We start from the raw sequence: 15,198 nt of genomic DNA on the forward strand, positions 1-15,198 counted from the left end.
AATGGATTGTTGAGTGGTTTAGAGGAGAACTGGAGGTAAAAGAGCAGTGTCGTGTCTGGCACACAGTAGACATACAATATATGTGAGCCCTTCCCCTGCCTTCCCCCTCCCCCCAGGCCCAAGCTTGTACTTCTCGCTCTCCTGGTGACTCCTTGACTGTCCTGGCTGTCAGACACTGACTGGAACTTGCCCCAATGCCTGGGGCTCACCAGCTCAGGGCCCCTGTCACTTTGCCCCTCTGCAGCTATTGGTTCAGGTTACCACCTGTCTTCTGGGCTGCTCGGGCGGGCGCTCTGGCCAGTGCGGGCATGCAGCCAGCGGTTCCAGGTGTCCTCCTGCAGGGGACAAGTGTGTGTCTTCTGGGACTCAGTAATTGAGAATTGGCAGGACCCTTTGGGTCACCCAGGCTACCCTCCCCAACACATTGTCGAATACGTCTGGCAGCCCTGGGAGCTGGGCATCATGGCCTCTACTGGAGGATCAAGGCTGGAAGGGTGAGGGGACCAGGACAGGCTTGCTGAAATCCTCAGTCAGCGATGGGCAGAGCCAGGGCGTGGACTCCAGTCCATGCCTTTCCAGCTCCCTGCCCATGCCTCCAAGACATGAGCGTCCTGGAGGGGCTTCTGTGGGGCCTCTCCAGGGACAGTTCCTCAATCTGGGATGAAGTTGAGAAGGCTCCTCTGGGGACAGGTGGGCCTTTTGGGCGACAATATTGGTGGGCACTCGCTGCGTCCTGCCTGGCTGGAGTGGGAGCTATGAGGGTCTGCAGGGGTGCATGCTGCCCAGTGGTCCTCCCCACATTGAGCATCAGCTGCTTGAGCAGGGCAGAGGCCCTGGAGGAAGGCTGGGGGTGGCGGAAAGACAGCCTCCGTTTTTTCGTCTGAACATAAGAACTTCTCTGTCTTCGGGTTGTAGTCCGTGGCAGACACTTAGTGCAGAGGCTGTGCTTTGGAGACGTTTGTGCCCCTGGCTCCGCTCACATCCCAAGGCCTCAGGTGCCAGCTCACAACCTCTTTGCCTGTTTCCTACCCCTCAGAATATCCGCGTGTGGGACCTGCAGGACTATGTATGCCTCCATTCCTTCTGCGGGAAGCTTTTTGGCCTGGGAAACTGCCCCATCACCAGCGCCTACTGCCACAAGAATGACAACACCCTCATCTGCAGCACCTACTCAGTAAGTGGCCTGTAGTCTGAAGTCCTACCCACGGGACGGTCACCTTCTGTCCCTCCCGAGACTGCTCTTCACGCCGCTGTGAGGACGAAGCTGCTGGACCCTGTGGCTGGACTGTGAGGCCCCCATCTCTTGGCATTTCCTGGAAGACTGTTTCTAGGCCCCCAGGCCGTCACCCTCTCCGGTGCTGCTCTCTGCTCTTTTCCCGACCTGTATATCCTCTAGACTCTCGTCCTGGAAGCCCAACCTGACCCCCATAGGCTAGGTTCGGAGCCCCTCCTCCAAGCCCCCTTGCCCTGTGCCTCCCTGCAGTCATGGTTCTTATAACTCTGTCCTGTCACTTCTTTGCGACTTTCCTGCTAAATCATGGACTCCAGGAAGGCAGGGCCACAACTGAGCGGCCTCTCTGAAGGAGAGAACCTGGAGAGACCTGATGTGAGCACGATTTGTGAGCTCGACTCAGCTGGTGCTCTTGTGCGGTCTGACCTGACCCTGACCCCACAGGACAGGACAGACTGGACGAAGCACGGGAGCTGACTGTGCAGGGCGGCAGGGGTGCCTGTGACAAGATGGGAGCTTAGGGGGCTTTAAGGACAACCAGCAGCCAGTAAATGGAAAGGTTCCATCTAGAAAGGGAGATGAGGGTGTCATTTGTGGTTGAGAGGAAGGGGTAGCCCCACTGAGGCCTCGTATCCTATGATAGCCAGGCCTCCCTGGCAGGGGACATATATGTCAGCCATGTGCCCTTGGCTGGCTCTCCCCCAAATGGCAGGTTTCTTGAGAAGGGATGTTGTGGGCTCCTTAATCTCTGCTGAGTCCAGACTGGCTGCCAGCATTTGTTGAATTAAATAGACCCTTGTAGTTAATTTTAGGTCGTGGAACATTATCAACTTCCTGTTCTTTGTTAGGAGAAGAGAATATATTAATTAGACACTGTCCTGTCCCTTGAGGAACCTATAGGATAGAAGAACAGAGAGTTTCAGTAGAAAATGTGATGTATTATGATGGAGTTGTATGCTAGGTGCTTCATGGAGCAGAAGGAAAGGATCCTTAGCCTATAGCCTGGGGCAGGGCTAGTCAGGGAAGGCTTCCTGGAAGAGGGGACACAAGATTGAGGCTTTGTGCTTCTCAGAAGTCATAAGAGGGACCTTGCACTTTGGGGTTCTAGGAACATTTGGATTTAGGAGTCCCGATCTTAGGGACTGGGGGACATGGCGTAGGGGTGAGAGGTAGCAGGCAGGCTAAGGAGCATAGGGGCCACACCGGGCTCAGGCCAGCACGCAGTCAGGACGTGTTGATGTCTCAATTTATTGGAAGTTTCTCCCTGGGGCCAGTCACTGAGGGCAGAGCTCCTCAGACTGCCCAGGGGTCTGCCCCTCTCCTCACTACAGATTGGGATCCTAAAAGGGTGCATGGACACCCAGGGGCCTCGGAAACCCAGGAAGAACACGACATACGACACACCCCTGTGTGCTGTCCTCTACAGCAAGATTTTCAAGCAGGTGAGTGGGTTGAAGCTACTCTCTGGAGGTGCCAGGAGTGCTGGGTGACATGGGGCAGGATCTAGGCCTCCAGATGTGTCCATATCCAAGGGGCAGCTGGTGCAGGTGGCGAGGTGGCATGGAACTCTCACGGCTGTGATGGTGGTGGGGGCAGCCCCTGCAGAAGGGCTGGCCCGAGATGAGCTTGCAGCTCTGCCACTTGGTCAGTGGGTCACCTAACTCCTCTGAGCCTATGTATCCCTGGCTGCCGCCTCAGGTCAGTTCTGGACAGGCAGCCTTCTTTACACAGAGTGTAACATGCAACGCTAGGGGTGGGCTGCTCTGCAGGGTTCCTGGGGCGGGGTGCTGTTCCTGGGCGTCATTTTCCAGGGAAGCCCTAGTTCAACTTCGTCCACTGTGAGAAGGGAGGGAGGCCCAGGCTCGGGCAGCACCCAGGTCCTGAGTAGAGACCTCTAGGCTGGGCAAGGCAGTTGGGCACATGGTGTGGGCACATGGTTTTGGAGGTATGGGAAAGAAAGGGCCCCTGGGCCCCCTGCCTCCTTCCATTGGAACCCCTTTTCTGGCCTGGGCTCTGGGCAGGGCCGCCTGTGTCTGCTGCAGAGGTGGCTTTGGGCCACACGAAGTCAGAGGTCACCTCTCAGCACTTCCCTTTCATCCTGGCTCCTGGCACTACCATCCCACATACCTTAGGGCTTGTCAGTGCCTTTAAACAGTTTTAACACCCCACCCTCCAGCTTTTCTAGATGTTCTCAGCAGGAGCATTGGTTTGAAATAGCTCCATCTGCTACTGGTGCACTCATAACACTCGTAATGGCAGCAGAATGTGTCATCGAGTGGAGTGACCATTTTTACTGTCAACACTTCTCTTCTTAGGGGGCAGTTAGTATATTTCCTATGTGTTCTCCCCCCATGATTTGTGATGTGTCAATAAACTGTTTTTTTTTTTGAATTAGAGATTATTGTATCTGGATAGATTCTGATAAATGCTATTTCTGAGTTAAAGGGATTTCACCAAACTGGCCCCTTCTAAAAGAGCTGTGCCAGGTTGCACTGCCCTGTTACAAAGTAGAGGAAGGCCTGTTTTCAAGAGTCACTAATCCCGCAGCAGCGGCCCCTGACAACCTGTTTTCTCAGTGCATGGAGGTGTGGTCAGGCTAGCCCCAGCCAGGACAGGAGGTGGCTGCCCTCGGGAGTGGGGGTGATCTCTGTGCTGGAGTCCCAGTCGTGCACTCCTCTGCAGGTGGTGAGTGGCTGCCTGAGCGGCGTGGTTAGCGTGTGGGACATTTCGACAGGCAATGGAATGATGGAGTTCTCTGTGACTGGTGACCAACAAGTGGAGCTGACTGCCATGTCCCTGGATGAGCCCGAGCGGTGCCTGCTCACAGGTTTGCGTGACGGCACCATCAAGATGTGGAACTACAGCACTGGCAAATGCCTGCTGACCTTCCCCAACCCTGACAAGCTAGAGGTCAGTCTGGTCCATCATCTGGGGCCGGGGCGGGGGGGGGGGGAGGCTCTTGAGAAGCAAAGCGCAGCTCCTGTGACCTTGGGGGCTCACTATTTTTTGTGCCTCCCTGAAAGACTGTGTATGTAGACCGCTCTCCTCATGCCTCCCTGAGCCTTTGTGTCCTCGCGTGTAGATAGGTAATAGCACTTGTTCTTAATAAGCATTTGACAAATGTTAGCTACTCTTGCTTTTAGTTTGCTAGCACTTCTTACCCCGCATATGAGAGCTTGGGGTGGCATTTCTAGCAGTGGCATCAGGTGATTCAGAGCCATCCATGCTCACCCCTGTTTGAGAAATGCCTCACAGGGTTACAGGGCCAGTCTGTGGGTGTGGCGTAGAGCAGAGCCAGCAGTCCCACTTTTGGACTTGAGCACGTTGCTAACCTTTCTGGCATAGTCCTTTAACCGACTCAGGAGGAGCCCCTGGCCGAGAAGCCAGGGGTCTGAGTACTGATGAAGGTCCTGTCACACAGTCATTTGACCTTAGCTAAGTCACCTGTCTGTTTTCCAACTATCCGCTGTAAAATGGACACGGATACCTACCCTGTCTGCCTTCTCCAAATCCGTTAACTGAGATAATGGGATTTGAGAACACGTTGCCAAATACATGGTATCACCTCTAGGGAATTCTCATCACATGGAGAGGCTTGACTTGCTGCTTGGTACAATTAGAAAGACACATTTTCTCTGAGGCGCCTTAGAGCTCTGTTTTCTTCCTTCCTTCCTTCCTTCCTTCCTTCCTTCCTTCCTTCCTTCCTTCCTTCCTTCCTTTCGTTCTTTTAAGATTTTTTTTTTATTGGGAATTGGAGAAGGGGAACAGCCAAGTTGTTGTCCTCCAATCTTAGTTGTGGAGGGCACAGCTAGCTCAGCTCCAAGTCCAGTCGCCATCTGGCTGCCCGCTGGCAGCTCAGGGCAGCTCAGCTCAAGGTGCCATGTTCAATCTTAGTTGCGGGTGGGCGCAGCCACCATCCCATGCAGGAGTCATACCGGCAACCTTGTTAGGAGCATGTGCTCTCACCAGCTGAGCCATCCTGCCACCTGTTGGCCGCTCAGCTGCAGCTCAGCTTGGGTGCAGCTCACTGGCCCATGTGGGAATCAAACTGGTGACACTGTTGCTCAGAGCACGAGCTCTTAACCAACTGAGCCACTCAGCTGGCCCAGAGTTCTGTTTTCTTTTGTCATCAACAGATTAGTGGGGTCATCCATATGAACAAAGTGTTCTACGTGACCGGATGGAGTAAGAGAATCACTTATTACATGTGAGTAGCAAAGGGTGCATGTGGGTAAGTGAGAGTAGCTGACTATCCTCTCTGTTTCACACGAGTTCCTCCGTTCCTAGCTTTGCTGGTGGTTGGCACACCACGCAGGAAGTTAGTGATGGGTAATGTCCAATGCTTCATCTGCTCATTCATCCATTCCTCGCTCCTTGAGACTAGTATGTTCTGGGCTTTGTGCTAGGTGCTGGGGATGAGCATAAGTAAGTCTCTGTCCCCCTGAAGCTTCTAGAGGGATGCAGACGCTAATCAAATAACTTTATTTATAATGATAAGTTCTATGGAGTATAGGTTTCTATGGGGAGGAGACAGAGATCTGATTTAGTCTCAGGCGTGCTCAGAAAAAGCTCACCTGAGAATTCCATGGGTGGAGTAGGATCTGAAGAGTGAGCAGGAGGCGGCTCAGTGAAGCAGTGAAGGGCTTGGGACAGAGGAGCATTCCAGGCAGAGAGAAGAAGCTGTGCAAGGCCCCTTCCTCCTCGGAGGGTCTTTCTAGGGCCATGGTCTCCCCTTCGCTACACTTAAATCCTTACTCAGGTGCCTGAATGGGGCGATTCTGTTAGATTAGTTTATGTGAAGCCCTGGGACAGAGCCTGTATCGTAGGCACATTATAGGTGCTTAGTTGATGAGGTCAGGGGAGCAGAGCATCAGCCCTGCTCCAGCCCGAGCGTCCTTCTCTGAGTCAGTGTTCTCCCACGGGAGCCTGAAGGCTGAGCTCTCAACCCTCCTGCCTCTGGCCGTGTGTGCAGGTTCCACAAGGCCATGTCGGTGCTCTCGTGCCAACACTGGCAGACCTTCCACACGGAGGATGTCCTGAGCATGGCCAAGTACCAGAACCACTTCCTCGGGACCTCCTCCTACAACGGGGACATCCTCTTTTGGAACGTCAACATGTTCAAGCCCATCCTCAAATTCAACGCCTCGGACAGCCCCTTACCCTTGCTGCCTAAGAAGGTATGGTCAGCAGGAACACGCTCCCCGCTCACCTTTCTCAGCTGTGGGCCAGAATCATGTAGGGCCTGGGGGATAGGGAGCAGCTCGAGAAGTGCAGGGAGGTGGTGACGTGTTCTGGACGAGGAGACTGGGATCTAGGTGGTAGGTGGTGGTTTCTATAACCAGGCTCTGGTTTGATGCCTCTAAGGGTCCTCAGTTACTGGGAAGCACACCCTGGGCACCTAGAGGGCCGTGTTGTTGGCATTGGGCTGGGGAGACCCTGCATTTCCCTCTGGGACATTACCGTGCCCCAGGGGCTGCTCTCTCCCTGGCACAGGTGCAGCAAGAAAGGGACAACTTCTTGGTCAAGAGGCACAGGCCTAGCGAGCCCGTTGTGGAGCAGAAGTGGGCACTCAAAACCTCCAAGTGGCCCCTGGGCCCCAGCCCCAAGACTGTGGCCAATGCCAACCTGAGGCAGAACCTGACATCAGCACCCCCGGTGATGAGACACCCCAGAGACAAGGAGCCAGCTGGGCCTGTGCCCCTGCAGGTGGGAGCTAGAACCGAACCAGGCAACCATCCTCGCTCTGTGGGCACCTGAGTTTGCTTCTTGAGTGTTTTTTCCTTATTCAGAGGCGCTTTTTCCAGAACGTCTTTAGGACTGCCAACTCACTTGTCCTGAGCACTGTGGGTATGGCAGCGCACCTCCCTCAGCAGGCCCGGGGCATCTAACCCACTCTGCTGCCTCAAAACTGGTTATGGTCCCTTCCCAGAGCACGGCCAGTCCCAGACCCAATGTCTGCAAACCCAGAGAACCCACAACTGGAGGTTAGATCCTGGGCTGTTCTCTCAGGTTGCCCCCGGAGAGATGAGCCGTGGGGCCACCTACCTCCCTGGAGGCCAGACTCCCAGGCAAAACACTTCCTTCCTTCTCTGAGCCCTGCCCCGGGATTAACGTTTCCAGGTCCTATTTTGGGGGGAGCAGGGAGAAAGAGCAGGAAAGCTACTCCCTCTCTATTCACTGGGGGTGGTTTGGCCTGAGACCCTACAGTGAAGATAGAAATCTCTTGTGTGGGCCTTGGGAGCCAGTCAGATGGTCTCAGTAGTTGAAGCCTGATTCCCATTCTTGGGAGCTGAGGCTTGAAGGAGAAACCCCACCTTCCCCAAGCATACAATACCTGCCAGGCACAGAGCAGTCTAGACCTGGATCCTGCATGACCTGCTAGGATGCAGTTCTGCTACAAGGTGTAGAGGCTAGAAATTACTGTAAGGCACTCCCAGCATCTCCGACGTATCGGGGTCGTACCACTGCATTCAGATCTCCCAGAGACATGGGTATGTACACCCCTTCATCCTCACCTTCAGCCAAGATGTTTCTTCCAGGACAAAGGAAGGGTCTCGTCCCCTTGAGCTTGTGGTGTCCTTAGGCCCAGGATCTCTTAGACACCCAGCTGTACCTGTCACAGGGTGGTGTATCTACTGAGTGGGGCTGGGGTGGCCTCTCTTTCAGCATCTGCCTCTGGTCTCTGTGCCCCCCATAAGGCAGGGAGTCGCCCTCATGATGACTTGGGAGGTCCATTTTGCTTTCCAGAAATCTCCTCTCAACGCTGTCAGCCCCAAGCAGTTCAGAATGTTCTATGACAAACAGCCATTCTTCCAAGAGGCTGAAAGGAGAAAAGGGGACTTACAGAAGATGTTGCTACAATCTAATACATCCGTGGAGAAGGTCAGCAATACTCAGGCAGGATCCGGGGTGTGAGCCAGGCCTGAACAGTGGGGTGGGGTTGGGAAACACAGTGTCTATGAGCTTAGGGGTCTGGGGGCCCAGCCTGGTTCTCCCCAGGGCCTGGAGAGGTGTGGTGGAGATTATGGTACTGTTCAGGATTCTGGCTTCAGGACTACGGTGTCTGGGGGAAGCTCCCTAGTTGTGTGTGTCGGGGCTGTCTAAGGAGGTGATCAGTGTACCCTCCTGGTTGGGGGCCTGGACTGGGAGGGAGAAGTGGCATTTTTAGAATCCACTCTTAAATGCCCTTCTATGCCCTGCTAGCGTGTTTCATATGATGCATCAGGGGGACTGGGTTATTTCTGTTCTCACTTCCTCCTGTACTTTTCGCCTTTCTGGCCCTGGACACCACTTGCTGTGCTGTCACCCCTGGATGGGGCGACCCCTAAGGCCCCTTCCAGCTTTAATCTGCAAAGATAGGGTAATTCAGAGACTGTATGGGTTTCCTAAGTCCCTGCCAGGAGCCGAGTGAAAATCCAAATCATAGTTGTTTTAGGGGGTGGCAGGGCTGCTCCCTTACCCAGGGGACCAGGGACTGGAGACCAGGGGAGCAGTGCCCTGCAGAGCTGGGTCCTGTGGGCTGATGCTGAGAGCTGTGGGTGGCTGGATATTCTCTAGGCTCTGAATGTGCTTTTATCTCTTTTAAAAATGCCTTTAAAAACTTTTAAAAGTTTTTTAATAATGCTAGTTAGTAAAAAAAAAGAAAGAAAGAAAGAAAGAAAATATATATAGAAGTGTGTATAAATAAAAAATAAAGATCCCTTATATGTCACTACCCGCCCCCTGCCCCCATTCCAGCCCATCCAAACAGTAGTGGTCAGTCACTGCTAACGGATTGGTTTAGCCTTTGTCCTTTTTTATTTTCAGACCAGTGATGTAAAATTATAGCTATGTCTTGCTATTTGCTGTTTTTTAAAAAAACTTAATGGGCCAGCTGAGTGGCTCAGTTGGTTAAGAGCTCGCTCAAGAGTTTGAGCTCTGAGCAACAGCAGTTCGAGTCCTGGCCTGAGCTGAGCTGCCAACAGGTGGCAGGATGGCTCAGCTAAAAAAAAAAAAAAAATTTTAACTATGTATCATGGATATGTTTTCACATCAGTAATTTAGATTCAGCTTATTCTTTTGTTTTCTGATTCTTTTTAATAACCTCATCATGTCCCATAGCTTGGAAGGATCATAAACTATTAAGCCAGTCTTCCATTGATAGACAGGTAGGTTAGTCCCAATTTTTAACTCTTATGAGCAGCACTGCATTACACATCCTTGCACATATATTTCTGTGCGCTTGTGAGTATTTCAAAAGGATGGGTTCCTGGGAGCAGAATTGCCCAACCGACTCTATCCCTTTCAATTCGTGAATCTGACTAAAGTGGATGACTCAAAGCCCCACCTTTTGGATTGGTGACCTAGTTGTCAGGCACACACAGTTATTCATTGAGCATTTATCACATACTAGGCACTGGGAAGGCAGCAGTGAATAAAAAACAAACCCCTAGGGCCTTCGTGGAGCTGACATTCCAGTTAAGTGAGGCAGACAATGAACCAGCAAGTAAAATAAATGGTGGGTCACAGGGTTAGCAAGTACAGTGGAGAGCAAGCAAACTGCGAAGAGGGTGGGAGAACAGTATGGGAGGTGGAGAGGGTGCTGCTGTTTTTATAAGGTGGTCAGGGATGGCTTCATAGAGGAGGTGGACATTAGCTTTCTCTTAATTTCTGCCAATCTGGTAGGTAGAAAATAGCATTTTGGGGGAGATGTTTCTTTGACTTTGTGATATTGAGCTTTTTGCATATTTGTTAGACATTTGTATTTCTTCCATGAAATAAATGTCTATTCATATGCTTTTTCAAATTGTTTGTTTGGTATTAATTTCTTGGGGCTCCTTATATGCTCTGGAAATGAATCTTTTGCCTGTTGCATATTTTTTTCACCTGCCTTTGTGGTATCACACTGAGGTTTAATTCTTATCTTGCCATCTTTGTTATTTCCCTTTGTAACAATGAAGAAAGGCATTGATTACCCCAAGATCACAGAAAATTTTGTTATATTTTCTTCTAGACATTTATAATTTTATATGTTTTTAGTCAGCTTTTGTTTTATCTAAGTAACTTTGTGTATGGTGTGATATGTGAATTAAAATTTTTTTTTCTAAATTGGTAGCCAGTTGTTCAAATACCATTTATTAAATAGTTTATCTTCTCTCCACTGGCTTGAAATTCTATCATTCTTATATATTATAATCTTTACTAATCTATTTCTGGACCCTCTGTACTGTTTCATTGATATATTTGTTCTTACATGTATATTTCATAATTTTAAAAGATACAATAAAAGTATTCATATAGACAATGCAATTAGAAAAAAGCTGGAAGGAAATGCACTAAAATTTTAATGTGATTATTCCCGGGTATTGGGAACCTGTAGACGATTTAATTTTTTCTCATCTGTCTGTGCTGTCCACGTTTTGTACAGTGTGGCAGTAAACTTGCAAAAGTGAGGAAATGCTTGCCCTTTGTCTTTGGTTTAGGGACTCCGGGTTTTGTGACCCTGGTATGTGGCCCAATGGGAAGCAAGTTTAGCATTTTGTTCAGGACCTCTATGACAATAAAGTTAATTGAGATTCCTTTTGTTGGTGGTAGCGACTGGTTTGGGGACACCTAGGCCACCATACTGTACTTTCTGACTTGCCATGAGTGGGGAAGCTTCCAGTTTCCCCTGCCTGGCCTGATTTGCTCTGCCTGCCCTCCCCTCCCCATGCTGTGCTCTCTCTGCTTCACGTGTGGTGGGTACCAGGCGAGCAGTTCTTACACGCAGAGTAACTCCCTGCTGCGGCCCCCACATGAACCGCAGGAGTGACGAGTAAAGGGAAAGTGAGCAGAGGGGAGAATATTAGCAAAAGGCGTCATCCAAACAAGACTCGAAGAAGAATTTGGTGAAAATGCTTTCTTGGTGACTGGCAGGAAAATAGGGACATTTCACTGTAGATATATATGAAGGAGAATGATTCATCTTCCAAATCACTTTGAGTTGAGTTACAGGTCTTAGAAAATCTTTGCGCCTTAGGGCAAATCGAACTCGTATGTCTCCATCAACAACCATTCACTGATCACGTACCATGTGTCAGGCACCGCTGTAGTGGTGACACAAACCCCTGTCCTCAAGAAGTTCGCAATCCAGCAAAACGTTCCTGGTCACCAGCTAGGTAGGGAGGGTGGTATCCCATCACCATTCTCATTGGGTGACTAGGAAACTGGGGGACCAGGTGGGTGTGGAGACTTGCCTGGGTGGGCCCCGTAGCACTGTGTGACAGTGGCCAGCTGAGTGGGCCCATCTCTCTTGCACAGATAATCTTCCTGCAGAGCAGGCCTCGCCTGCCACACACGGCCACCCTGATGAGCAGCTGCATCGACGGCTACATCTACGCCTGGTCCATCCACGGGAATGGAGGCCTGCTGGGGAAGTTTCCCGTGGACCTCAACGACAATAGGGATGTGGTGGTGGGTGCCATGGCCACTGATGAAAATGACTGGATCCTTGTCACGGGGGATTGTAAAGGATACATCAAGGTGAGGAAGAACGGGTGTTGAGATTGAGAGGCTGGCATTACCAAGCTCTGGCCACCTCGTTGCCATATGTGGCCCTAGCCTAGTCCCTACTCCCTCTGGGTATGGTTTCATTTGTGAAACAGTGGGCAGTAGGGTGGGTTACCTTAGCAGTCTTCTCCTGCTCTGGTGCCCAGTGAAATGAATGCGAGTTTGGTTCAAAAGGCCCCTCCCCCAGTGAGTCCTGGGTTCCATCATTGTCACCCTCATAACTCCCTCATCCTCCAGTCATGCATCTGATATGTGATCAGTTGTCTCAGGAACTGATTTCATGCTTTGTGGTGAGACAAGAGACAAGAGTATCTTGGACCACTCTCCTCATCTCTGCATGCTAGCTAAGGGGTCTAACCTAGAAGATTCCCTGGGCCCCTTCTGGCCCTGAGCTTCTGGGTATATCAGAGGAGTAAGAACTGGCCCCCTAAAGTGAAGAGAAGCGGTGTGGGAGGGGTCCACAGAGTGAGCTGGTGTTGGGGTGAAGTGGTGGTGGGCCACTAACCCACGATTTGTGCTTAGATCTGGGACATCAAGGATTACTGCGCACATGCCGATGGGCAGTCATCTCCACCCAGTGGAACCAACCAATTCCGGTTGTTAATTCCAAAATCGAGTCAGATCGACCTCCCAGACTACATCCCCCTGGAGGACAAGGAGGTAGGAGGAATTCCGATGGTTGCTCAGAAAGTACCTGTGAGCTCCACTGATGAGCTGGGACCATGGTCCTTGTACTGAGGTTCTGAGTCTATCGTGTTTCCTGTTTAGGGTTGTCTCGTTGATGTGGAAAAGTTTCTGTTAACTAGAAGTCACCATTAACTGGTAAAACACAAGTATGCACACACCACATACATTCACATGCATACACATGCACATGCATACACACACACAGACACACACACACACACACACCTTCCATGGGCTTCGATCTTGGCAGTGAGGGCCCTGGAGTCATGCATCCTTTTTAAAAATAATAAAAATATTTATGTATTTTCTTGTGTAGGTAATACATTTACATAGTTCAAAAATCACTTGATATTTCCCTGCTGGCTAATGAAATTGAGAACCTTTTCATTAATTATCAGGAAAACGCAAATTAAAACCACAATGTGATACAACTACATGCCTGCTAGAATGACTAAAACTAAAAAGACAGACAGCACCAAATGTTGACAAGGATACAGACCAACTGGAATTTCCACTGCTGGTAGGAATGTAAATTGATATAATCACTTAGGGAACCGTTGGGCAGTAGCTATGAAAGCTGGTTGTGTCTGCTCTATAATCTAGCAGTTCCACTCCTAGGTTTATACCCAAGAGAAATCTATGCTCTAAGAAACATGAATAAGAATGTTGATAGGATTACTGTTTGTGATAACCTCACATTTGAAACAACCCAAATGCCCACCAATGTAGACAGGAAAAATAAAACATGGTGTATACACTGTACGGAGTAATATCTGGCATTGGAAATGAATGGTTTATAACTAACTACTTGCTACAAAATGGGTAGTTCTGCAATTTAAGTGAAAGAAGTCAGACACAAGAGAATAGATACAGTATATTTCATTTATGTAAAGTACAGTAACAGGCAAAGCAAACCTATCCTATTAGAAGTGATTATCTTTTGGGGGGGGGAGTGGAGTGGTTAGAAAAAGTCATGAGGGGGACTTCTGAGAGGCTGATAATGCTCTGTCTCATTATGTGGATCTGATCATAAAGTTGTGTTCAGTTTGTAAAAGTTTATTCAGTGGTACATTTATGATATGTATACTTTTCTGTATGTATATTACACATCAATGAAAATTTTTTAAAAAGCAGGCAATGTAAAAAGGCTTATAGTGACGAGTCTTAATTCCAACTCCTGTTCCTCCCCAAAACAGTTCTCCCTGGAGTAACCACTTCTATTGATTTTTGGTTATTTTTTCTAGTAGTTATTCATGCAAACACACATGGGTAAAGTCATTTCCCCCTTATTTTTACATGAAAGTAGCATGTCATACACAGTGGCACTCAACTTGTTTTTCTTACTCCATAATATATCTTGGAAATCTTTGTATATTAGTACATCGTTTCTTTTTATACCTGTGCAGTAAGCCATAGGATATGTTATGGATATAAGTCCCTTTGAAAGGAAATTGAAGTTGTTTTCAATCTTGTGTTCTTAAAGAAAAGCAAATAATGACTATGTTATCTTACATGTGTGAAAAATGCGTCTGTACGATAGATTCCTGGAAGTGGGATTGCTAGGTCAAAGGGTTCTATGCATTTGCAATTTTGATAGCCATCTTGCACCCTTGGGGACTTGTTAAATTTCTGCACAAATATATTATGTCCAGTCTAGTTTTAGTAAGAAGAGAATTTCACTGCATTAAAATCTGTTGGGAACTGGTCACCCATGGAGTCAGTATATGAGGAATTTGTAATGTTAATACAATCATTATAATAGCAATAATCAGGGTCATTTATTTACTGCTTACGATGTTTCAGGAATTGTATAAGTGCTTTTATGTATCCGCTCATTTTGTCTCCATAATGACTCCTTGAAGGAGATATCGTTTTTCAGAAGAGGAAGATAAAACTGAAGAGCTAGAGGGACGTGTCACACAGTTGCCAGTGTTGGACCTCGGAGTAAACCCAAGTCTGTCTAGCTTCAGAATCTGTGCTCCTGACCATCTGCTCTTATAATGATATATTTTAAGCAAATTGGGATTATAGTCAATGTAACTAGAATTTCCTACATCATCAAACAGTCTTGAAAATCAGACTTTTTAATGGTTAAGTAATATTTCACTTTATAGAGGTACAATCCTTTATTTAACTTGTTTCCTATTGTTGGACCTTAGGATGTGTATGAGTCTCACCATTTCATAGAGGAGAGAAGTGAGAGTCAGAAATGTTCAGTAACTGGCCCAAAGCCACATAGCTAGAAAGAGATGGGGCTAGGACAAGAACCCAGGTCTTTCCAAAGTTATTTACGTGGGCATTCGGAGTACAATAGGGTGAGTAAAGGGGTGATATATCACATTATACTATGAAAGAATAAATTCTATTTAACTATAAAATTTGTGAAACTATCCAAGACCACTTTTAAGTAAGACAAGATTAATGAAAGGGGATATATTTTACCATATTAAAGTATGTTAAGTCACAATAATAACTTCATAAACAGAACAATAGAAGACAACAGAGAGCTCAAAAACCAACCCAAATATATATGTAAAACTTTGGTAAAAGATAAAGAGTGGTAGTAAAACTTGTGGTAATAGCAGAGCTTAATAAACAGTGCTGGAATACCTGATAAACTATTGAAAACTTAAATCATTGTCCTATATCTTATAACTAAATAAACCCTGAAGAGTTGAACAATTCTTTTTTAAAAAAATATATATTATTGGGGAATTGGGGAAAGGAACAGTGTTGGGGAATTGGGGAAGGGG

At 48.5% G+C, this 15,198-nt stretch overlaps 1 protein-coding gene across 1 annotated transcript in view; it reads left to right on the forward strand.

Moving 5' to 3' along the window:
- LOC109384384 (WD repeat-containing protein on Y chromosome-like) overlaps positions 1-15,198 on the forward strand; it is a 27,701-nt gene that overhangs the window by 2,432 nt on the left and 10,071 nt on the right. Inside the window, exons 4-12 of the mRNA XM_019645692.1 lie at positions 1,037-1,174; positions 2,563-2,673; positions 3,914-4,141; positions 5,368-5,438; positions 6,204-6,408; positions 6,725-6,937; positions 7,979-8,113; positions 11,510-11,731; positions 12,281-12,418. Of these exons, the coding sequence (XP_019501237.1) occupies positions 1,037-1,174; positions 2,563-2,673; positions 3,914-4,141; positions 5,368-5,438; positions 6,204-6,408; positions 6,725-6,937; positions 7,979-8,113; positions 11,510-11,731; positions 12,281-12,418 (1,461 nt within the window). The remainder of the gene's footprint in view (positions 1-1,036; positions 1,175-2,562; positions 2,674-3,913; positions 4,142-5,367; positions 5,439-6,203; positions 6,409-6,724; positions 6,938-7,978; positions 8,114-11,509; positions 11,732-12,280; positions 12,419-15,198) is intronic.

The sequence above is a fragment of the Hipposideros armiger genome, unplaced genomic scaffold (genome assembly GCF_001890085.2).
Source record: "Hipposideros armiger isolate ML-2016 unplaced genomic scaffold, ASM189008v1 scaffold_94, whole genome shotgun sequence".
NCBI lineage: Eukaryota > Metazoa > Chordata > Mammalia > Chiroptera > Hipposideridae > Hipposideros > Hipposideros armiger.